The sequence below is a fragment of the Schistocerca cancellata genome, chromosome 2, assembly GCF_023864275.1.
Source record: "Schistocerca cancellata isolate TAMUIC-IGC-003103 chromosome 2, iqSchCanc2.1, whole genome shotgun sequence".
NCBI lineage: Eukaryota > Metazoa > Arthropoda > Insecta > Orthoptera > Acrididae > Schistocerca > Schistocerca cancellata.
In genome coordinates this window covers 599,182,843-599,209,204 of record NC_064627.1, presented here as the reverse complement: position 1 = coordinate 599,209,204, position 26,362 = coordinate 599,182,843, and the positions used below count along the sequence as shown (strand labels likewise).

General features: G+C 42.7%; 1 protein-coding gene across 1 annotated transcript in view; it reads right to left on the bottom strand.

Annotated features, from left to right (window-relative positions):
* Positions 1-26,010, bottom strand: part of LOC126147147 (esterase FE4-like) — a 92,687-nt gene extending 66,677 nt beyond the window's left edge. Inside the window, exons 1-4 of the mRNA XM_049915671.1 lie at positions 25,913-26,010; positions 16,603-16,740; positions 405-536; positions 107-257 (exon numbers count right to left, since the gene is read on the bottom strand). Coding sequence (XP_049771628.1) covers positions 107-257; positions 405-536; positions 16,603-16,740; positions 25,913-25,981 — 490 coding nt within the window. The 5' untranslated portion in view covers positions 25,982-26,010. The remainder of the gene's footprint in view (positions 1-106; positions 258-404; positions 537-16,602; positions 16,741-25,912) is intronic.
* Between the last annotated feature and the right edge of the window lie 352 nt (positions 26,011-26,362).

Below are 26,362 nucleotides of genomic sequence, written 5' to 3'. Positions count from 1 at the left end.
TTATTGCATTTTCAATTTATGACGCAGCCACAGATTTCAGCACATGATTATTGTATATAGGATACGTTGTACAACGAGTATCTTCGTTGATAACCCCATTTGTTACCTAGGAGTCCTAGACGATAGTTTATGCTGACGAGTATGACATCTTCGTCCACGAAGTAGTTTGGTGTCGCGCCCTGACCATAGCCTGCTGTGAAACATCCACCATGGATATAGACCATAACAGCTTTCTGTGCTCCCTGCTGTAAGGCCGTCTGTAAAACCACATAAACTCACTTCAGTGTGTCACACGAAAAGGCAAATAGAATATTACAAATATTTATTCAGTCCCATTTAGAGACTGTTTTTAAAGCTTCAATTTGTTTCTGAGGAGATTTGTTATTTGTGCTGAGTTTGCCTACCTGTGGGCCAAAAACATTGAGGAAGAGACAGTCCTCATTCCCAGCCATTCCACTGCCGCTGATCTGAGGACACTGCGAGCCGACCGCCAGGGCGTCTCTAACACCGGACCAAGCTGCTTTGGTTGCTGGAGGCTGAGAAACAACTAAGTTTTCACAAGGCGCCAAAATTATAAGCCGTACAAACAGCTTCTAAATAAGAACAGTGAAAATGAAAATAAGTGAACAGAACACAAAATCTTGGAATGAAATTTTGGAATGCAGAAGAGTACGTTTACATCGTCACTTGGAAGATCGAGTCAGCAAAGTCCTTGAGAGACGATCGTATGTATGACCATTCAGGACACTGAAGCGGTGTTCATCTTTATAATTTAATCCACAAAAAGTGACAATGTGGCAAGATTTTTTTGTTGGTCTGAAGTACGAAAGTATAGGGGAAGCTCTCTAAAAAATGTTCTTTGAACTGCTACACATTTACTCCTTACGAAACGGCAGTCAGAGTTTTGGTTTGGAATAATAGTTACTCTGTGCTAAATCGCTATAAGGTTAACCTATATGATCTTTTTGAATAAATGGAAGCGTGCAGTGAGATTTCGACTCTTGGACTCTACACTCTAGCATCTGGTGCGTGCGGAACACTCCTTATCAAGGCGAAAGGTGTTACATTTGCCCAGTTATTAGACTGGTGCGTAAGTTCGTGGACTTTATGTTTTTTATGTCGGTATTCCGGTTACTTTGGGTTACTTATAGATCGTAATTTTTTATTTGTAGTTCACTGTTGCTACTTGAGTTTATATGATGTCATTTTGTCATTTGGAGATAATGAGTGGAGCTGTGGACGCTAGAAAATAGAGTGGCAAATGGAGAAATCTGAATATTCCTGACATATTCTTCTGCTCAGGTTCAGCAGAGGCGTGAAAGCACAGCGAGAAACATTTGCGCCATGTATGGGAATAATAGTAATGGATAGCCCACGGAAGACTATACTTTCCTCGTTTTAAGAAGGATTGTTATGGCGTTAGCACCTCTGTACGTGCAGCAGGAAGACCTTCGCATTTTGATGATGATCTTTTAAGCTCATTAATCCACAACGACCCTCGCCATTGTATTCTAGAAGTGGCAAATGTGATGATCTGTGATAGTTCCACCATCATGTGACATTTACGTGCAACGAGGAAGGTTCAAAACTTGGGAGTGTGGGTAACGCATCCTTTAAGACAAAATCACAAAAATCAGCGGCGGGTCATATGAGCGCTTTCTCGTCATCAATTGGCTCGTGAACAAAAACCGACCATTCCTTATCGTCATCGGTGCGAGAAATGATGTTTTTATGCTAACGTAAGGAAAAGAAAGGAATGGCTGAGCCCAAATAAAACAGAATCTTCCCGTACAAAAACCTGCGCGCATTACAAAAGGTAATGTTATGCATCTGGCGGAACAGCGACGGTTGTGGTGTGCTACGAATTGCTTCCCCGAGGTGTAACTATGATTGGTGATATTTATTGTCAATAATGGAGACTTCTTGTAGACGCAGTCTATGAACAAAGAACAGGAAGATTGCATGAAGTGATGCTACTCCAGGATAACGCTTCCAGAGATTCTGCTAGACTGACAAAAAACACTGTACTGGGGTTGCGTTGGGAAGCGACTGCGCAACCACGTTTATCAACTGATCTTGCGGCCTGTATTGAACAACGGTCAAGGAACTTCCTTTCTAGATAAAAATGCGCTCGAAACGTGACTCACGAGTACTTCGCATGAAAATCACATGATTTCTACTGTCACAAAATCTAACTGTTACGCCAGCGTTGATATAATGTTCTAAGTAGTGAAGAAGAATATATTATTGATTATTAAAGTTCTGTTATGTGTATTTGTCACGTTAGTTAAATTTATGAAAAAACGCTGCAAACTCATGCACCAACCTAATATTAGGTATAAAGTAAGTACACGGAAAGCGTTCACGGTTATTTAAACCAGATAATACGAGTTTTAGGGCAAATATTTAAAAAATAATATCCCCCATGAACCATGGACCTTGCCGTTGGTGGGGAGGCTTGCGTGCCTCAGCGATACAGATAGCCGTACCGTAGGTGCAACCACAACGGAGGGGTATCTGTTGAGAGGCCAGACAAACGTGTGGTTCCTGAAGAGGGGCAGCAGCCTTTTCAGTAGTTGCAGGGGCAGCAGTCTGGATGATTGACTGATCTGGCCTTGTAACAATAACCAAAACAGCCTGGCTGTGCTGGTACTGCGAACGGTTGAAAGCAAGGGGAAACTACGGACGTAATTTTTCCCGAGGGCATGCAGCTTTACTGTATGATTAAATGATGATGGCGTCCTCTTGGGTAAAATATTCCGGAGGTAAAATAGTCCCCCATTCGGATCTCCGGGCGGGGACTACTCAAGAGGATGTCATTATCAGGAGAAAGAAAACTGGTGTTCTACGGATCGGAGCGTGGAATGTCAGATCCCTTAATCGGGCAGGTAGGTTAGAAAATTTAAAAAGGGAAATCGATAGGTTACAGTTAGATATAGTGGGAATTAGTGAAGTTCGGTGGCAGGAGGAACAAGACTTCTGGTCAGGTGACTACAGGGTTATAAACACAAAATCAAATAGGGGTAACGCAGGAGTAGGTTTAATAATGAATAGGAAAATAGGAATGCGGGTAAGCTACTCCAAACAGCATAGTGAACGCATTATTGTGGCCAAGATAGATACGAAGCCCACACCTACTACAGTAGTACAAGTTTATATGCCAACTAGCTCTGCAGATGACGAAGAAATTGAAGAAATGTATGATGAAATAAAAGAAATTATTCAGGTAATGAAGGGTGACGAAAATTTAATAGTCATGGGTGACTGGAATTCGGTAGTAGGGAAAGGGAGAGGAGGAGCAGGAGATTAGTGTTTAGCGTCCCGTCGACAACGAGGTCATTAGAGACGGAGCGCAAGCTTGGGTGAGGGAAGGATGGGGAAGGAAATCGGCCGTGCCCTTTCAAAGGAACCATCCCGGCATTTGCCTGAAGCGATTTAGGGAAATCACAGAAAACCTAAATCAGGATTGCCGGAGACGGGATTGAACCGTCGTCCTCCAGAATGCGAGTCCCGTGTGCTAACCACTGCGCTACCTCGCTCGGTGGAAAGGGAGAGAAGGAAACGTAGTAGGTGAATCTCGATTGGGGCTAAGAAATGACAGAGAAAAGCGCGGGGTAGAATTATGCACAGAGCACAACTTAATCATAGCTAACACTTGGTTCAAGAACCATAAAAGAAGGCTGTATACATGGAAGAAGCCTGGAGATACTGACAGGTTTCAGATAGATTATATAATGGTAAGACAGAGATTTAGGAACCATATTTTAAATTGTAAGATATTTCCAGGGGTATATGTGGACTCTGACCACAATCTATTGGCTATGACCTGTAGATTAAAACTGAAGAAACTGCAAAAAGGTGGGAATTTAAGGAGATGGGACCTGGATAAACTGAAAGAACCAGAGGTTGTACAGAGTTTCAGGGAGAGCATAAGGGAACAATTGACAGGGGTTGGGGAAAGAAATACAGAAGAAGAAGAAAGGGTAGCTTTGAGGGATGAAGTAGTGAAGGCAGCAGTGGATCAAGTAGGTAAAACAACGAGGGCTAGTAGAAATCCTTGGGTAACAGAAGAAATATTGAATATAAGTGATGAAAGGAGAAAATATAAAAATGCAGTAAATGAAGCAGGCAAAAAGGAATACAAACGTCTCAAAAATGAGATCGATAGGAAGTGCAAAATGGCTAAGCAGGGATGGCTAGAGGACAAATGTAAGGATGTAGAGGCTTATCTCACTAGTGGTAAGATAGACACTGCCTACAGGAAAATTAAAGAGACCTTTGGAGATAAGAGAACCACTTGTATGAACATCAAGAGCTCAGATGGAAACCCAGTTCTAAGCAAAGAAGGGAAAGCAGAAAGGTGGAAGGAGTATATAGAGGGTCTATACAAGGGCGATGTACTTGAGGACAATATTATGGAAATGAAAGAGTATGTAGATGAAGATGAAGATGAAATGGGAAATACGATACTGCGTGAAGAGTTTGACAGAGCGCTGAAAGACCTGAGTCAAAACAAGGCCCCCGGAGTAGACAACATTCCATTGGAACTACTGACGGCCTTGGGAGAGCGTCCTGACAAAACTATACCATCTGGTGAGCAAGATGTATGAAACAGGCGAAATACCCTCAGACTTCAAGAAGAATACAGTAATTCCAATCCCAAAGAAAGCAGATGTTGACAGACGTGAAAATTACCGAACTATCAGTTTAATAAGTCACAGCTGCAAAATGCTAACGCGAATTCTTTACAGACGAATGGAAAACCTAGTAGAAGCCGACCTCGGGGAAGATCAGTTTTTATTCCGTAGAAAAGTTGGAACACGTGAGGCAATACTGACCTTACGACATATCTGGCAGGGGTAAAATATAGGGAGGAAAGGCTATTTACAATTTGTACAGAAAGCAGATGGCAGTTATAAGAGTCGAGGGGCATGAAAGGGAAGCAGTGGTTGGGAAGGGAGTGAGACAGGGTTGTAGCCTCTCCCCGATGTTATTCAATCTGTATATTGAGCAAGCAGTGAAGGAAACAAAAGAAAAATTCGGAGTAGGTATTAAAATCCATGGAGAAGAAATAAAAACTTTGCGGTTCGTCGATGACATTGTAATTCTGTCAGAGACAGCAAAGCACTTGGAAGAGCAGTTGAACGGAATGGATAGCGTCTTGAAAGGAGGATATAAGATGAACAACAAAAGCAAAACGAGGATAATGGAATGTAGTCTAATTAAGTCGGGCGTCGCTGAGGGAATTAGATTAGGAAATGAGACACTTAAAGTAGTAAAGGAATTTTGCTATTTGGGGAGCAAAATAACTGATGATGGTCGAAGTAGAGAAGATATAAAATGTAGACTGGCAATGGCAAGGAAAGCGTTTCTGAAGAAGAGAAATTTGCTAACATCGAGTATAGATTTAAGTGTCAGGAAGTCATTTCTGAAAGTATTTATATGGCGTGTAGTCATGAATGGAAGTGAAACATGGACGATAAATAGTTTAGACAAGAAGAGAATAGAAGCTTTTGAAATGTGGTGCTACACAAGAATGCTGAAGATTAGATGGGTAGATCACATAACTAATGAGGAAGTATTGAATAGGATTGGGGAGAAGAGAAGTTTGTGGCACAACTTGAGAAGAAGAAGGGATCGGTTGGTAGGACATGTTCTGAGGCATCAAGGGATCACCAATTTAGTATTGGAGGTCAGCGTGGAGGGTAAAAATCGTAGAGGGAGACCAAGAGATGAATACACTAAACAGATTCAGAAGGATGTAGGTTGCAGTAGGTACTGGGAGACGAAGAAGCTTGCACAGGATAGAGCAGCATGGAGAGCTGCATCAAACCAGTCTCAGGACTGAAGACCACAACAACAACAACAACAACATTAAAAAAATGATCTCTGAATTACAAATACGAAACTCCCAGCTCAGTCATTAGCATTCTAATACGTATGGGTGCTAGAACTAACATTTATGTGAATCTCGCAAGAAGCAGTATGTATTTCCTAATATGTGGCAGGATATCTGAAGGAAAAGCGACTGCTAATGCTCACAACATGATGAGCTTCTCAGTGATTACTCACATCAGTGATTTTCCACATAACTCATAGCGCCAGAGAAACTGCGAATTACAGTTGGGTGAATTAGTATCTAGTCGTGCAACAGTTTCTCCGCACAAGGCATTATAGAGAGTACGCATAATCCAAAAGAGAAGACAGACCCCTATGTGGAGTCAGTTCATAATATACAACGGGGTCAGGATCACAACACTATGTTTCAGCAAAATTAATACAGCTGAAGGAGTCAACACCCCAGTGAGGCATGTCGAACCTGGACCACCAGTGGAAACACGTTAGGCAGGACGGGCAGCGAGAGAAGGGACGAAGTCAGTGCCTCGTCGAGTGCGAAGCTGTGTCAGGCCTACAGACATCAGGCACGCACTAACAGCGATCTCTGGTGCAGGCCGGCCACACTGTCAGGTGCAAATGCAGCTACCGGCTAGCCGTGCAGCACGCCGCCAACTGCGAACTGGGGACCAAGGACACATGGACAGTACTCTGGAGACGGCTGATGGTAACCAGCATTAGGCCCGCAGCTGGAAGGCACCAGTTCAGCTCCTGGCAGCATCAACGCCAGGTGCGATCCGTAGACCCGCGGCTAGCAGAGGCACTGAAGTTGCAGTTGAGAGAGGACGCCCGCCTGCGTGTCGACCGCTGTAGTGGTAAACTTCTCGGTAAAGGCTGCAGTCGGGGACAGATACTGCATGGCTGGGGTTGGCGGTGTTTATGGCCCCTTGACCAGCTCTCTTCTGGCAAGAGATCACTTTTGGTCACACTGACCACGGAAACAGCGCAGCGCCAGACCATGGCAATGTGTAATCCAAGTCATCACTGCGGAAACCCCTCCCTCGCAACATGCTGCGTGGACAATATTCCAGCCATTGTAGAAGGCAGTAGGCCTGTTTCATACATCTTGCTCACCAGATGGTAGAGTTTTGTCACGACTGGCTCTCCCAAGGCCGTCAGTAGTTCCAATGGATTGTTGTCTACTCCGGGGGCCTTGTTTTGACTCAGGTCTTTCAGTGCTCTGTCAAACTCTTCACGCAGTATCGTATCTCCCATTTCATCTTCATCTACATCCTCTTCCATATCCATAATATTGTCCTCAAGTACATCGCCCTTGTACAGACCCTCTATATACTCCTTCCACCTTTCTGCTTTCCCTTCTTTGCTTAGAACTGGGTTTCCATCTGAGCTCTTGATGTTCATACAAGTGGTTCTCTTATCTCCAAAGGTCTCTTTAATTTTCCTGTAGGCAGTGTCTATCTTACCACTAGTGAGATAAGCCTCTACATCCTTACATTTGTCCTCTAGCCATCCCTGCTTAGCCATTTAGCACTTCCTGTCGATCCCATTTTTGAGACGTTTGTATTCCTTTTTGCCTGCTTCATTTACTGCATTTTTATATTTCCTCCTTTCATCAGTTAAATTCAATATTTCTTCTGTTACCCAAGGATTTCTACTAGCCCTCGTTGTTTTACCTACTTGATCCACTGCTGCCTTCACTACTTCATCCCTCAAAGCTACCCATTCTTCTTCTACTGTATTTGTTTCCCCAGTCCCTGTCAATTGTTCCCTTATGCTCTCCCTGAAACTCTGTACAACCTCTGGTTCTTTCAGTTTATCCAGGTCCCATCTCCTTAAATTCCCACCTTTTTGCAGTTTCTTCAGTTTTAATCTACAGGTCATAACCGATATACAGTCTGACTTTTGGAAAAACGTCATCCACACAATTCCGTAAATTGCAAAAGTCTCCAAGCGCGGGGTTTATCGCAGAATCAGCTTAACAGCTCTTGCATCCAAGTTGGTGACAGGAATAATTTGCGGAAGACGGGAAAGTAAACTTGAGGACGCCGTAGATGACGACTAGCTTGGTTTTAGGAAAGGTAAAGACACCGGAGGAGGTAGCTTTTACGTTTCGGTTGATAATGGTACTAAGACTAAAGGAAATTCAAGACAAGTTCATAGGATCTGTCGACCTGGAATAACCGTTCGGCAATGTCAAATGGAGTGATATTTTAGAAATACTGAGAAAAACGCGAATAAGTTACGGAAAATGCGGGTAGTATTCTATATGTACAAGAATGAAGACGGATCAATAAGAGTGGAGGATCAAGAACGAAGTGCTCGAATTAGAGAGGGTGCAAGAGTGGGATGTAGTCTTTCGCCCCTTCCATTCTATCTGCATATAGAAGAAGCAATCACGGAAATAAAATAAAAGTTCGAGAGTGAAACTGAGATTCAGGGCGAAAGATATCGATGATACGATTCCCTGATGACATATCAATTCTCAGGGAAAACGAAGAAGAATAGCAGTATCTTCTGAACGTAGTGGAAAATCTAATAAGTACAGAAAATGGACGGAGCAAGGAGGACATAAAAAGCAGACTAGCATTGGCAAAAAGGGCGTTCTTGCCAAGAGAATTATACTGGTATCTAACATAGGCGTTAATTTGAGGAAGAAATTAATGAGAATGTAGTTTGGTGCACACCATTTTATGGTGGTGAAACACTGACTGTTGAAAAATCGGAAAGAAGAGAACAGAATCATCTGTGGTGTTGTGCTACAGAAGAATATTCAAAATTAGGTGGACTGATAAGGTAAGGAATCAGGAGGTTCTCCAGAGAATCGGCGAGGGAAAGAATACATGGATAACAGCGACAAGAGGAAGGGGAACGATGGTAGGACAACTGTTAAGACATCGCAGAGTAGCTACTAGAGGGCGTTGTGGAAGTTAGAAATATAGAGGAAAACAGAGATTGGAATACATCCAGCAAATAAATGAGGACTATGTTCCAAGTGCTACTCTGAAATGTTGGCATAGAAGAGGAGTTCGTGGCGGACCGCATCAAACCAGTCAGAAGACTGATAAGTAAAAAAACAAATAAATAATAAAATAAAATGAAGACCGTACAGTTTCGTCTAGTCAGGTGTATGACTGGCAGCAGTATTCAGTGTCATTCTTCGGAGTAGCACTCTGGATAAATGATAAGTCGAATATTCTTTGTAATGAAATAATGTCGATTTATTTCAGGTTCTGATATAATCTACATTAAGGTGTAAGGTTCTCTTTACAAGTCGTTCCAAACTAGTGTGTTGTATTTTCACACACTTTATTTGCCTGGGATGCTAGGTACTTTCTGTTGATTGATCAGCACGACGCCAGTAACAGGCAGATTGCCGTTTCCGATACCTTCCAATATGATAGTCTACAAGATTTAACTGAAATATATGATAACCTGTTGCAGATAACGCTCTCTGAAATCTCACGGAACTTGTGCTTTCGCTGTCTTCGCATGAGATGATGCGATGTGAATGCGAATAGGGAGGTGTAGCTTGAGAGGTTTAGAGACGTCCGTCGTAATGTGGAATTTCACATGAACGGCCGAAAAAAGCACGTGTAGATTTCTCAACAAGCTGATAAATGAGAACCAATGAGATGCAAGACCCCGAAGCCATCAGAGGCCCCTTTAAAATACAAATTTCGGAAGCCAAAGTACAGTATTCAGTGATTTTTGTATTAGAACGGGCATTTAATAAAAATATGCTAGTTGTATATGTTAATTGACGTCTTTAGCAACTCTGACAGAAGTCTTATCAAGAACAGACGTGTTCCGCTTTATTTTAAAGCACCTGCAAGATGGTTTGTTCTCGTACAATTCTGTTCATTATGATCATTATCTCTTCGCATCCTTTACTTACTGCTATAAACAGTTTTTATTCCCTATGTTTGTTGTTGTTTATTGAATTCTTCTTCGTCTTCCACGTGTATATGTTGAGTTTTCACGCGCAGCACTTTCCCTGCTCTTACCACATTCAAATTTATGTGTTGAGAATTATCACTATCCTCTCACCATTTCGAGTGTTTTGTTTTGCTATTGCGGGATGTGTTCGTCTTTTATGTTCTGATAGTGGTGGAAGCATCTCCTATTGTTCTGCGGGTGTTTATATTTTCCGACTGGGGGAGAGAGAGAGAGAGAGAGGGAGAGAGAGAGAGAGAGAGAGAGAGAGAGAGAGAGAGAGAGAGATGTCTGTCGTCTCTTTTTCACGAAGACCTTACTGGCCGAAAGCTATTTTGTGACAGTCTTTTTGTTGTGCCTATCTGCGACTCAGTATCTCCGCTATAAGGTGAGTAGCAACTTTTCTTTTCATAAATTTAATACAGTGTATTGTATTTTGCTGGTACTATTTTCTAGAAGTTCTTTCTTGTATTTTGTTCATGAAGGTATTTCACAACTTTCCCAACATTAGGGATCCAACTGGCAATCCTTCTTTTGGAAATAATTCTTTGTTGAATTCAAAGTAATTCAAAGTAATTTTGATCAATAATGAGGTTTAGGGGTTCTCTTCTCACTGTTATGTGTTCTTGCGGTAACTAATTGCAATTATCTAGTTCTTGTTATATAATATTGATTGTTTCGTTGACGGGGATCATGGAGTACACATTTTCTACATAAAATAAGACCAACATAGCTCTATCTGGAATGTCTAAGTCTTTTCTGAGGTTTATTAGTTCCTCTGTGTTTTTAACTGCTCTATTATATTTTGTTGTGTACTGTTGTGTGAGCCTATTATGGGTGCTTTCCTCACTGGCGTATTTGCTGTATGAACCTTTGGCTGGCCTCGGAGTTTTGGGGCATTGGGGTTCACGACTGTCATATAAGCCTTTTGCTGTATCACAGTGTGTGTTTAACTGTCTTTAGTGGATTTTTGTGTGGGATCTGTTTGTTGGGTCTGACTTAAATTTTGTGAATTTATTCTGTAAAATGAATTCTTGTGTCATCTTACTGTATTCTTGTGTATTCATTAGGACAACTGTATTCGCTTTGTCTGACTTCCTTATGATTAGGCTGTCTCTGCGTAATTTTTCCTTAGGAGTTATCATATTTTAGCTTCTGCCGTTATCTATCTGGTTATATTGTGTTCATCTCTGTATCTATGATGTTTTTAATTTCCTTACCTAATAATTCTCTTGTTAGACTTACGTTCACGGTGCTTGTTTTTTTCTTCTGTTCTTGAGACAATATGTTCTTAGATTCTGTGATCAGATTTTCTACGAAATTTTCATTTACTTTTGTGTTTACATGTGTTTTAAGCCTTTCTGAATAGCTGTGTTTCTTCATGTTTAAGCTTGATGTCTAACAAAGGAGGATCAAATGGACATTCACCAAAAATCTGGCGTTTACCATCTCCAGCTTAACAGCTGTTATGCTCCACAACTAGGACAGACAGGCAGAACTTTCGAAATAATGTTTAGCGAACACAATAAAGCATGGAAATATGGCATCAGCCATTCAACATGTGTAGGACACTTCTGGCAATCAAATTACCACTCTAGCACAAGAGAAAAGACAAGAAAAAAGGCACATTCAGCAACAAGGAACATTTCCTACATCTACAATAAAACTTCCAAATTCAAAAACCAATAATGCAAAAGAAACTCATAATAAACGAGCAAACATTAGCAGCCATTCGCTATTTAAACTATTAAAATATTGTTGAGAAAGAAGAACACCCATAGACACCACAAAATAATATCACAAAGTAGGCAATATCCCAACCGTGGATCATCCATAACTATGAAATGACCGTATGGAATTGTTGGCCGGGAGGCCCCATGCGTGGAAGTTCGGCCACCGTAATGCAAGTCCTTTTTAGTTGGCGCCACTTCGGCGACTTGCGAGTCAATTATGATGTTGAAATGATGATGAAGAACACACAACACCCAGTCATCACGAGGCAGAGAATGTACCATAGTAAAGCAGTAACTTACACACAGTAGCAAGGACATGTTAGCTCCCTTCACACACACACACACACACACACACACACACACAAATAATCACCCCCCTTGCTAAAATGCTAAGTACTTCTCTCTCTGTATCTCTCTTTTCTCTCTCTCCCTCCCTAAAACACACACACACAGGCCAGAGAATATGAACACTTACAGGGAGATAAAAGACGCTTCCGTCACTATCAAAACAACCAAAAGACAAGCATCCCACAATAACAAAAAAAAAAGAAAACACACGAATTCTGTGAGGATAGTGGTAACAGTGATATTCCCCAACACAGAAGAGACAATTTTTTAAGTGCAGTAAAAGTGCTATGTGGGAAACTAAACACATACTCGTGGAAGACGTAGAAGAATGCAATTAAAAAAATCAAACCGTGATTAATGAAAAGAATAAAATCTGGTTGTAGTAATAAGTAAATCATGTGAACTGTGAATGAACAAAACAAACAAAATTGTAAGAGAAAAAAAAACATATTGTTACAGTGGCCACTGAAGATGCTTTAAAATAAAGCGAAATGGGTCCGGCCTTTATAAGACTTTTATTATAGTTGCTGAAGACGGCGGATAACTTACAAAACCTGTATATGCACCAACACGAAAACGGAGGCCGAGGAACAAAGAAGACAACATTTAAAAACATGATGTTTCATGGCATCGGCGCATTAAAGATGTGTTAAAAATGTGTCGGTTTGTTATGAATTCCTTTTATTTAGAGATGGGCAAGTATTGCACTCACAGAGTTAAAATCAAAAGTCGCCGCCGAGATTTTGCTTAGTGATTCCATGAGATTGTCCCTTTTCTATATTACGATCTTGTTGAGGAGAACATTGACAGTGAAAGTGAGAATATTTAAGGTTATTGTAACGTAAATCTGAATTTCCAGTGCTTGTTTTATGTGTGGTTTCGAAATGAAAGCATTGGGGCAGTATGTACTACGTATATAAATTTGTTAAATTTTAGACCAAATCCGCATGTTATTTGACGTTACAATTTGTTTTCGGCATTATGAGTTCCTTGAAGTTTCAAGATGTGGGGTTGTATCTAAGTAATACAAAATTACCTACAGGAAAAGTGTACATCCCAGTGGTTCCAAAGTGAAAGCACCTCCTTTAAACAACTGATTGTTTCCTTTCTGTCAACTTTTTCTCGTATTCATTGCTTACAGTGATAAACGTCAACTTTTTGAAAAATTTTAACATTATATTCCAAAGTGAAACAACCACCTTAAAACAACTGATAGCTTACTTTTTGCTAGTTGCTTGCTCTAATGATAAAGGTCAATTTCGTGAAATATTTTAAAATTAATTTTTTACATACTGTATTGTTGGGGCTCAAGAGGTTTTAAATGTTATTATATCTTAAGGTTAAAAGGTCTAGAAAAGAAATATGCATCTTCTAAAATTTCACTTTGATTACACAGAAATGAATTTGGAGTCAAAGAAGTTGTAAATAATAACTTTGACGATATCTACGGAGGAAGATAAGCACATGATCGGTATCAGTGTGTTTCTTTTCAAATTTCACTATCTGTCTTAGACATTTGGTCATGCATATAGTTCTAGTCGTCAAAATTATAGTTAACTTTGTTTGCTTGCTTAGATCTATAGTCAATGAGATTTGCTATGAGCAAAAATGGAATATTTTAATGATCTGTTTTAAGATATTAAATACATTTGAATCAACTGATACACCTACAGTGCTCTCTATACACCTACGACAACAGCTAATACATTTAACGCACCTATTTCGGGCCCTTCGATACCAATATGTGTTTATGGTTCAAACGTCATTTGTAGTCGACAATAGCCGCTCGGGGGTACTGCGGTGGCAGATCACGTTCATATGATCGTTCATGTGATTCTGGGTGAGTGTAGAGCACCCTACTGCGTACAAGCCAATAGCGTGACCGATGATACAGTACTGTAGTCCTTATCAAGTAGACACGATAACAGATGCTAAGTGAATCGAAAGGTGCACTCCTAGGATCGTTTTAGGTAGGTGTAGTCCATACGAAAGCGTAGCAGAAGTGTTCACAGAACATAAATAGGAAATCTTGGAAGATAACAATATTCTTCAGATACTTTGTTGGACAAATAAAGAGCACATCGACTGCAAGAAAGATTATAGGAAGATTCAGCCACCATCGACTATCCCGCTTAAGGATCATGAGAACAATATTGGAAAAATAAGAGTGCGTACGAGACGCATACAAATAGTCATTTTTATATCGGTGTATACTCAAATAGAATACGAGAAAAAACCATAATTTTCATACCAGTAGCTCCGCGTGCACTGTGCACTGGCTTCCGGGGTAGGGATGTAAATGTAGCAGTCTGCTCGTCACTATCCACGTCCGCATACGGATTCACATCTTGTTGACGGCGGTTTGATGACAAGATACACTACTCCCTACATTGCTGAGATACTGGCTTTACGGAACCATTGTGGCGTGTCCAGTAGACCATATACCAGAGGTGGACAAAAATATGGACACGTCGCAAGAAATGTGTGCTTTAACATAGCTGCAGATGCTTGCCATGCCTGCAGGTTGCACCGTTGTACAACACCACGCACGGCACCTGTGCTGTGTTGTGAATCCTTCACAAACGTCAGTAGTTAACAGAACAGTGATCTGTCTAACTGTGAGGGCATATTGTCGGAAGTAAGTGCATTCGATCGTGGAGAAATTGTTGGTGCACGTATGCTATGTGCTTCCACATGCAAGGTAGCCGAAGTCTATCTGGTTCTAAAGAACGGGACTCGGATTTACTGTTAGTGTCGATCAGACTAGAGCTTCTTTAATTACTTGATCAGACTAGTGCCTGTTTATTTCTAAGGGGGTTAAGTCCCCGTCCTAAACTGAAAGCCTAGTTTAAGCTACGACTACTGCCGATTACCTCAGTCACAGTTTACCATAAGTGGCTACCGGCATGGTTTCTAGTCACATTAAGCTCAGTAAAGGTAATAAGTGAGCGATATAGCCTAGGAGGTGTGGGTGTAGTTTACAGAGCGGCCGCTGCTATGTCTATCATGTCTAGTAACTTTTATTACTTAGTGGTCACATGGAAAAATCTTAAACACATAACTTATTGAGCGTCACTGTTAGCTTTTGAACCATTATGCACGTTGCTATCACCTTTAATGTTAGTTGAGAAGAGAACTTTTATTTAATGGTGTTCTGATTAAGCTTTAGGACAACTTTCAACTGAGTGTACTGATGTGATTTCAAGTGTCGCCGGTCAGTGGTGTTGTTGCTTGAAGTGAGACCACGTTGTTTACTCAGATCTCTGTTTCAGAGCAAGTGTGCTCCCGTTTCGCATACCTCCTGTAAACTCAGGGGTTCCTCACGTATGGCAGCCATCTCACGCCGAGGACATGTGGATTTTCTTTTTAATGAAATTTGAGCTGGAAAAAATAAATAAATGCTGGAAAAATGGATGTGTGTCACTCTAGCCGCCCTCAGTCGTAAACAACGCAGCGTTCCACTCCCCATCCACGTTTCTGGCCGCTTCACACATAATTCGTTTTTCAAGAGGCACCGTATCGAAGATTCATATCGCCTGCAGGGAAAGGGGGTAAAACATTATCTGCTAAGTCACAACGTGGACGAAATAGGGTGCGGAATGGTCGTGACGTACAGTGATGAAAAATACCAAGACGTCTGCTGCAAAAGTCACTGCAGAACTGAATGTTGCACACGCGAGCCGTTGCAACACCAAAACAACATGAATAGAGTTCCATAAGCAAGAAATTGCAGGGTGAGCTGGAGTTTCAAAAGCTCTCATTAGTGATGAAAATACCCATAACAGAAGACACTGCTGCTGAAGACACAATACTTGCACTACGGAGCAGTGGAAGACTGTAATTTGGTCAGATGAGTCTCGCTTCGCACTGTTTCCAACTTCTGGCAGAGTTCACGGCCGAAGAGTGAAAAAAGGCGAGGGTTTGGTGATGATTTGGGCAGCCATATCGTGGTATTCCAGAGACTCCATGGTTACTCCGCAAGATCGCATTTCTGCCGAGGATTATATGGCCATTTTGCTGATCACATCCATCCCACGGTACAATGTTTACTCTCCAGCGGTGATGTCGTGCTCCCCTGTTCATACAGCCTGCATCGTCCACATTTGGTTTTGTGAGTACAAGAATCGCACAGTCACTGGATCACAGTATCATTGAGCCTTTATGGTATACTTTGGAGAGAACAGTGCGCGACCACTGTTCATCTCCATCATCTTTACCTGCATATGAAAATATTTTGTAGGAAGAATGATACAACATTACTTTGAAAACAATACAGGACTTGTGTATTTATCCATTGGGAGACGACTGAAAGCGGTTTTGAACGCCAGAGGCTTTTTTACACCGTGACAGGCATGCTAATGTGTTTTTGACTCTTAAAGATTGTATACATTAAAATCCATCCTTCTGTATACTGTGTCTTGTAGTGGTTAACCACAAATATTCAACAGCCTCGTTTACAAACCAAAGATTTTCATACAGGCCAAAATAATCACTTAGTGAGGGGTGCGGTTAAATAACATTAGCTAGTGAAATGTGGTATCTCACTTATTTAAAAACTATGTGACAACATTCTGCAATAGACACACGCAGACTTGAAAAATTTATCTTTCAAGAAAAACAACTAATAAAATATGGTATCTCATTTCTTTAAACGTCAAGTGAATACATTCCGCAAGAGAGATGCAGACTTTTACTTCTATCTTGGAGATGAAAGAACAGATAATTAACTTGCCTGAAAACGGAGATCTCCAACTGGCGGCTCCGCATATGGAATGCCTTGGAACATATACATGGGAATATTTCTGTACGTTTTAGATATCTGGCCCCTCAGGGTGCCTTCTTGCGTTTCCACAGTTACATACTCTTGGGCCTGCAACAAAAGAACATAAGAAATGCGCTCCAAGGAAGATTGAACGTGGGAAAAACTGAAACTAATATATATATACATATATATATTTGAAGACATCAATGTATCGTGTTAATATTACACTTGCAGATAAAACGTATTGTGCAACACAATTAAAATACTGCTCTTTTGAAACTCCATAATTGCTTTCCATTACGACTCATAAGTCTGAAATTTGGCTTATAGGCTCCTATAACCCTTCCCTGTAATTGTGCACACGTGTGGCGCTCTTCTACGTCACATCCGGGTTCGACGGCCCTTGGAATAGCAAAGTGTCGACACAGAGAAAAAATGGCCAGAGATAAGTTTAGGTGATGTATAAGGTTAATAAATGACGTCGCATACCCATCAAATTTCAACACAATTCGGCCCAGCACCACGGTTGCCCTGTTACACAATAGGAATGTTCCAAATTTCAACCCTTTCTTGACGCTTCTGTCACGGGGGCCAGAGCCGTGACATGTAACATTGAAATCACGCCGTTTTCTTATGAATGGCTGAGGAAAACATTTCATACTCACCGCCGCTCAGAATCGACACGTAAAGGCCTCATGGACTGGCAGAAAGGGCGTAAATGGAACCATTCTCTTCCCCTGGGCGATGGAAAACGACAGTTCATATTCCGAATAGCAGCTGGACGACTTTCTCGACAACCTTTGACACTTCTAGCCCTCCGGACGTTTAAAAAACCATTCGTCGAATTTTGGCTTGATTCAGAGCAGCAAAAAGGTGCTTATGTATTTTCAGCCCTCCTATTTTGCCCCCTCCCATGGGTGTATCACAGGAGCAGGGCAGGGGTGTGGTGGAGTATGTTTCCTTAAGACTCCTTTCCGCCCCTACGCCCCCCCCCCGTGCCCCCCCCCCCCCCCCGCCCAAATTCGGCAACACCTTCGGTGGCACCTGCCCACGTTTACCGATAATTTTAAAAATGTGCTTTTAGAGAGAAAACATGAGAAATAGCCCTAGCCACCTGCGGGCAGACAACCACTGAACTGCCTTCCCATTCCGCTTGCCAGGCTGCAGGCGCCGAGGGCTGTTTCACCGTTTTTATCTGTAAGGTTACATCATTTTTAAAATTCTCAGTAAACTTGGGCGGGTGCCAAGACAGTGTTGCCGAACTGGGGTGGTCGATTGCCTGGCTTTAGAGAAACTAAGAGACACTCTTTGCTGTTGTATTCATGCATGTGTCAGTATTGCAGCCCCCCGTAATCACGCCACAAGAGGGCGCGAAACTGGAAGGCTGAAAAATTGTAAGCCCACTTTGCTGCTTTCGACCACGTTCAAATTTGGGCGAAAAGTTCTGAACAGTGTATAGTGTTACCAACATGTGCAATAGAGCAAATTTTGCGATCGCTCCACTCCATAGGGGTGTGATGACGCTGGGTGGCGATACAGCCCCAAAGTGTCCTTAGAGAAAGAGCTGAAACATTCAGGGGTGTTAGCAGTGATAAAGTTTGCCTGGAACGTCGTCCTGTCGCACATCGCAATTCCAACTGTCGCTTCCGAGTGCGAAATGTGTGGGAATCAACGCCCCAGGGATGGGGGTGGTTTGATTGACAAACTTTGTGCCACCCCCTGGGACCTTTTTGTGTCAATTCTGAGCGGCGGTGTGCATGAAATGTTTTCCTCGGCCACCCGTAAGGAAACTGAGTTACACTCCTGGAAATGGAAAAAAGAACACATTGACACCGGTGTGTCAGACCCACCATACTTGCTCCGGACACTGCGAGAGGGCTGTACAAGCAATGATCACACGCACGGCACAGCGGACACACCAGGAACCGCGGTGTTGGCCGTCGAATGGCGCTAGCTGCGCAGCATTTGTGCACCGCCGCCGTCAGTGTCAGCCAGTTTGCCGAAGCATACGGAGCTCCATCGCAGTCTTTAACACTGGTAGCATGCCGCGTCAGCGTGGACGTGAACCGTATGTGCAGTTGACGGACTTTGAGCGAGGGCGTATAGTGGGCATGCGGGAGGCCGGGTGGACGTACCGCCGAATTGCTCAACACGTGGGGCGTGAGGTCTCCACAGTACATCGATGTTGTCGCCAGTGGTCGGCGGAAGGTGCACGTGCCCGTCGACCTGGGACCGGACCGCAGCGACGCACGGATGCACGCCAAGACCGTAGGATCCTACGCAGTGCCGTAGGGGACCGCACCGCCACTTCCCAGCAAATTAGGGACACTGTTGCTCCTGGGGTATCGGCGAGGACCACTCGCAACAGTCTCCATGAAGCTGGGCTACGGTCCCGCACACCGTTAGGCCGTCTTCCGCTCACGCCCCAACATCGTGCAGCCCGCCTCCAGTGGTGTCGCAACAGGCGTGAATGGAGGGACGAATGGAGACGTGTCGTCTTCGGCGATGAGATTCGCTTCTGCCTTGGTGCCAATGATGGTCGTATGCGTGTTTGGCGCCGTGCAGGTGAGCGCCACAATCAGGACTGCATACGACCGAGGCACACAGGGCCAACACCCGGCATCATGGTGTGGGGAGCGATCTCCTACACTGGCCGTACACCACTGGTGATCGTCGAGGGGACACTGAATAGTGCACGGTACATCCAAACCGTCATCGAACCCATCGTTCTACCATTCCTAGACCGGCAAGGGAACTTGCTGTTCCAACAGGACAATGCACGTCCGCATGTATCCCGTGCCACCCAACGTGCTCTAGAAGGTGTAAGTCAACTACCCTGGCCAGCAAGATCTCCGGATCTGTCCCCCATTGAGCATGTTTGGGACTGGATGAAGCGTCGTCTCACGCGGTCTGCACGTCCAGCACGAACGCTGGTCCAACTGAGGCGCCAGGTGGAAATGGCATGGCAAGCCGTTCCACAGGACTACATCCAGCATCTCTACGATCGTCTCCATGGGAGAATAGCAGCCTGCATTGCTGCGAAAGGTGGATATACACTGTACTAGTGCCGACATTGTGCATGCTCTGTTGCCTGTGTCTATGTGCCTGTGGTTCTGTCAGTGTGATCATGTGATGTATCTGACCGCAGGAATGTGTCAATAAAGTTTCCCCTTCCTGGGACAATGAATTCACGGTGTTCTTATTTCAATTTCCAGGAGTGTATTTCAACGCTGGGCGTCGCGGGTCTGACCTTGGTGTCAGAAGTCAAAAAAAGGGATGAAATGTGAGCAAGACGAAATGTGACACCTTCCCATTGCGAGACAGATCCACGGTGGCAGGGGCAGAAAGGCGATGAACTTTGGTGCCAATTTAACATCATTAACCCGCATTATACCTCACCGGGACTTCTGAGCTCTGCCCGTTTCTTCGCTTGTGTCGACACCCTGCTGTTTGAGGCATCATCGAGACCGGCTATGACGTCACAAGGCGTCGCGCTTCTGCACAGTTATCGAGGAAGGTTGTAGACAGCTTTGACGCAAGTTTCTAACTTTTGCGTCACAGTGGCGGACAATTGCGCGGTTTCAAAAAGTGAGCCTTTAATTGTGTAGCACAGCATATTGAGGCGTGTCATAAAGCAAAATAATAAGTTAAACATCCAATGCGTCACAAAAATTGATAGGTCACGCACTGTACATTCAATACCTATGTACACCGAAAGCTGTGACCTTGAGACCAATGCCTTGAGCGAATAAAATAGAGAAGTATTTACAATAATGTTCAACAGTCTTATACAGATTAGACAATATTTTCAAGCACTATATACCTAGTGACTTGATGCTGAGCGTACATGAGTCCCTGAGTATAATAAAAACAATTACGAAGGCTGACGAGTCTGAAGAAAAAGAGTTATTTTTTCATTTAAAAATGTTAATACTTTCATTTGACTGAATGTACAACATGCTGCCTTGGCTTGTAATTATATTTGGCAACATAAATTTCCAGTCAATTAGTGAAATACTGAAAGATAAGGAGTATCTCTGGGAAAGAGTCGATTTTATTTAGAAACATTTGACGAACACAAGAACAAAACTGTCAATGAGCAGGCTGCAGTAATTATCAAATTAAATTAACTGTTACCCAAAATTATGAATATGTCAACACAAAACAAATGGTAGGCTGTAGTATACAGAGAGGTTGCAGCATTAGAGGATTGTAGCGAAATGCAGGAGGAGCTGCGGCGGATAGGCACTTGGTGCAGGGAGTGGCAACTGACTCTTAACATAGACAAATGTAATGTATTGCGAATACATAGAAAGAAGGATCCTTTATTGTATGATTATATGATAGCGGAACAAACACTGGTAGCAGTTACTTCTGTAAAATATCTGGGAGTATGCGTGCGGAACGATTTGAAGTGGAATGATCATATAAAATTAATTGTTGGTAAGGCGGGTACCAGGTTGAGATTCATTGGGAGAGTCCTTAGAAAATGTAGTCCATCAACAAAGGAGGTGGCTTACAAAATACTCGTTCGACCTATACTTGAGTATTGCTCATCAGTGTGGGATCCGTACCAGATCGGGTTGACGGAGGAGATAGAGAAGATCCAAAGAAGAGCGGCGCGTTTCGTCACAGGGTTATTTGGTAACCGTGATAGCGTTACGGAGATGTTTAACAAACTCAAGTGGTAGACTCTGCAAGAGAGGCGCTCTGCATCGCGGTGTAGCTTGCTCGCCAGGTTTCGAGAGGGTGCGTTTCTGGATGAGGTATCGAATATATTGCTTCCCCCTACTTATACCTCCCGAGGAGATCACGAATGTAAAATTAGAGAGATTAGAGCGCGCACAGAGGCTTTCAGACAGTCGTTCTTCCCGCGAACCATACGCGACTGGAACAGGAAAGGGAGATAATGACAGTGGCACGTAAAGTGCCCTCCGCCACACACCTTTGGGTGGCTTGCGGAGTATAAATGTAGATGTAGATGTAGATGTAGGCTTGTAAGAAGCGTCCCACTTGGCCTGGACGGAACCCCGGTATCCAGTGCAGCAGACAGGAAGATCGCCTTGAGAACAGTTCATATAATTAGAAACAATGATGCCACTGATAATTTTTTTTAATTAGAAAGTTAGCCTTGGTAATGATGGTACAGATAAGATGTTGTCAATAATAGGGTACTGAGGAAGGTAGCAGAGACATGTCGGCGTACCTCTTTAACTTTATGTCGTGCCATGAAATAATTTAGAAGGTAAATTCAGCGATGAATGTACATAATTTGTATGGAAAATTTCGCGAACATCGTCAGAGTAATGAAACAATAAGTGCAAACGTAGTTTTACTATGTGAAGAGCGAAAATTTAGTAACCGATAAACATTTTTCCATCCATCATTTTGTGGAGGTAGTCAGCGAGAAAAATTACGTAAAGGTTTGTAATTCTGTGTAAAGTTTGGTGGAGGTCGCTAAGTGCTCTCATTTTTAAATACTGGACGAATAAAGAGCAGTAATATGTGTGTCACGCTCCAAGACGAAAACACAATTTCTGCGTCTATTACGAGTATTATTGTGTTAAACTTTTAAGAGAAGATTAAATCTCATAATGAGAAAATTGGGACACCATTTAAGTTATTAAATTCGATCAGGAGTTAGGTGAAGTATTGAAAATACCTTTTTTGTTGGCCCTGCAACCGTTTGATAGGAAACCTGCAGGTGGTTCTTGCTTCTGTGTTCTGCAACAGTCGATTCGTTAATAACGCAGATGCTTTACACATGTTGGAATTTAATGCATCTCTCCTATGCATTTGAGCAATGGCCTTGCCGCAGTGGATACACCGGTTCCCGCGAGATCACCGAAGCTAAGCGCTGTCGGGCGTGGCTGGTAGTTGGATGGTGACCATCCAGCTGCCATGCGCTGTTGCCATATTGCGTGGTGCACTCAGCCTCGTGATGCCAATTGAGGAGCTACTCGACCGAATAGTAGCGGCACGGTCAAAGAAAGCCATCATAACGACTGGGAGAGCGGTGTGCTGACCACACGCCCCTCCTATCCGCTCCCTCAACTGAGGAGAGACGGCGGTCGGATGGTCCCGATGGGCGCCTTGTGGCCTAAAGACGGAGTGCTTTTTTTCCTATGCATTTGCATTTTGGTGACTGTCAGGGGGTGAACCAAACTGGAGATAAGCTCCCATACACCCACTTATTTATTGCGTAACATTCCATTTAAGCACAAAGAATACGGACAAAGGCTGATGAAAGAGCACTGGAGAAGTCAAAGATCATTTAGTCAGTTGGTACCATGATGGCCGTTGGTTCTTGGGATTCCCAAGAAATAATCCACATAGATTATTTGGAAAAAGCAGAACCACAAAAGGACCCTATTATGTTCCATCATTGGATCGTTTGAAACTTGCGTGGGCTGTAAAAAGACCAGGGGTTTGCAGGTAAAAAACTTCTCGTTAACCAGGCTAATGCGCCACTCCCACAGATCAGGGATCACAATGACAAAAGTGCATGGGCTGGGTTTGGAATTTGTTCCTCATCCGACCTATGCATCTGACTAGCCCCAAGCGACTTTTTCCTGCCCGTAACTTGATACTTTGGTATGCTGGGAAGAAATTTACGCCAAATAAGGAAGTGACAGTTCCACTCAACGAGTATTTTGTAGAGTCTGAAGGAATCTATTTTTCCGATGGGACGAAAAAGCTGAAATACAGCTGGACCAAATGTATATCCTTCAAGTAGATTATATCGAGAAGAAAGGTCGTTTATTTACGAAACAAACATTTTTAATTACATTTTAACCAGACTTGTCACATTACCCTCGTAATTACTTGAAAGTGACAAGAAATAATTTCCGAACTATTGACTGATAATACCGATTGTCCTCCGTGAGCTCTTCGAGCCACACGCCGTGTTCACAAGTCTCAATCCTACGCCTCCAAATGTCGCTCCAGTCGCTCGTCATGCGCGAACAGTCTGTGAACGCAGTAACAATGGAGACGTGTGGAACGTGTTGCTCGTGGTACCAAGAAAGCATCACCAGTTATTGTAAGAAGAGGTTTCAGAACGGAGTACCACATAGCTCTCCGTCGGGCAAAGACTATAAAAGCATGGTACGGAAATAGGTTATGTGGCATATCGAGGGAAAGGTCAAGGTCCCTCACGGCTACAAGGACTGAAGACTGACATCTGATGGGATACGTACAGTGTGACAAGAGAAAGCTACAGGGAAAATTGCAGAAAGGAACATTATGTTCTTTGAGGTTAAGAAATAAGAATAAATTATTACAGGTAAGTAAATGTATTGCGTTATTTCATATTACTTTCAGGTAACTAAATTAGAATCACCATGTACTATGGTCCCTTAAAACACCGAAAAGACATTTATTAAACTGATGCAATGGATCAGCAAGACCACCTCTCGGAAGAAACGTGGGATAAGGTGTTCGAAATTGATGAAGAATGTGTACCAGTAGATTGTCCCACAACCGATCACACAGATCTTATCGCAAGATAGCGTGATATGGCTGCATGGATAGATACTACTGAACATAACAGAACAAAACCTCAATTTATACATGAATCTGTTGGTGTCCTGCCGCGCGGGATTAGCCGAGCGGTCTAGGGCGCTGCAGTCATGGACTGTGCGGCTGGTCCCGGCGGAGGTTCGAGTCCTCCCTCGGGCATGGGTAAACGCGAATATTATCCAAAAAGCATCGTTATTCATTAACTGATTATGAAAGTACTAATACGTTTTATCACATATGTAATGAAACCCTAATTGAAACAAAGCAACCTGACTTATACGAAAACCGCGTACCAAGGGAACAGTCATACTGATACATCTGAGCCTGCAGGAAACGTGAGCTTAAAAACTAGCCTCTGGGCGTCCTAGTCCTCGTTTTCTGTAACGGGGTGGTGGGAGGGGTGGGGTGGTGGTAGTGGCGGGGGTGGGGGTGGGGGGAGTCACAGCTCGGCTAGCCATTCGAGTCACACAGAAAACCGGGATGGCTCAGTATATGAGACATGCTGTTTTATTGGCCAACTATGGACAGCAAACTGGGATGTTTGAGTGTAAATAGGGAAGTTGGTAATGCTACGTTCTGACGGAAATGAACTGTTCTGATTTACCCGCAGGCATTCGAAAATATACAACAACGCTTCCGTATCATACAACCAGAGTACCAAGACGTGGTAATGGGAAAGGAAGATGCTCCTGCTATTAAGAGCAGTAAAAGAAAAGCATCGACCCAGGCTCCCAAGCATCGCCATGTGTTCAAATTTTGACACCCAGACCACGAAAACTATGACATAAGCAGTTCATAAAAACAATTATGAAATAGGAACCAATGATGTACCCCTCCTGAAAAGAGTAGCCCTTGGACAAAGACTCCGAACTATGTATTGCGGAATATGGCATAGTCTGTACAGAAGACTCACTTTCAGATGTCAAAGAAGCGGTAAATTAAAAGTCTTAGACACGACTGAGGACTGATCATTGAACCTTTAGATCTGTAGTCTGGTACCTGCCCGCCGAGCCACCGAGCCACCCACACATTTCTCCATGCAGTAAGATGTCAGTCAGTTTGGTCAGTCTCCTGTAGTAGAAACCGAATCGACTGCAGCCTTCAATCCTTTGTCTCAATGCTGTATTGTTTTGAGTGCGTGTGGACTGCACCAGCCAATACTCATATCAATATACGGCGATGCGTGATCTTCAGGACTTAAACAAGGGATTTCCATTTTTATCTGACTTGTATTACAACAATAAACATAACGATTTTCTCTAAAAAGATCAATAGTGATCCTGATGCGTTTGTATAGAGGTTCCTAAAATCCATAAAAAGTCTGGTATCATCAACCAGAAAAGAAACGTTACAAACATCACAAAATTGAAACGCGAACTAAATAATATGATGACCGCGTGATCCACGGCAGAGCGATGATACAACGCTTTAATCACTGGCCAACTGGCAATATGTTCCTGATGTAGGCTGAAATGCTGAGAGAAGGTACACTTGTTCACTCTCTTGCAAAAGTTTAAGTGATGAGGCTATTTTCAGAGTCTGTTGTACAAACGTTAACTTCTCAGTACATACAGAAATAAAATTCCTCAAATATAATTTATTCCCTAACAGCATTTTACCTCATACTATTAGCTAACATCACAGCTATTTCTGTGGCACTTAAACTGCGGTGCAAGACACATAGGTTTCCTAAATTAACACACAAAATGTATCACAAAACAAAATATGCGCCATGCTTTGCGTGACATTATTGACTTACAAATATGAAGACCGGTAACAAAGATAGTTGAACTATGGTTGGTAAGTGAAGAGCGGTGAGAACACCCATGTCGTTCAAGAGTTGCTGTCGCTCTACGCTAACTGTGGACAGCTGTGCTTAACATAAGCGCTTGCAGATAAATACTCTTATCATGAATCAAATACTCAGCAGCGCAATCAACAATATCTTCAGCCTTATCGAACTGCTGTACAAAGTAACAAGAATTGTGAATTACTGATTTATTTCGCATTATGTAGAACCTGAAGAAGCTAAGACTTTCATTCACATGGGAGAAACTATCACCCATTATGTAACAAAGAGGAACTGAGTAAATATCATAAAAAAATACATAGAAACAATCATCAAAGTTATTCATATGTAACAAATTTTCGTTCTATTTATAGGCTGAAGTAAAATGAGTGTGGGAGGTACGTTCAAATGAATAGTGAC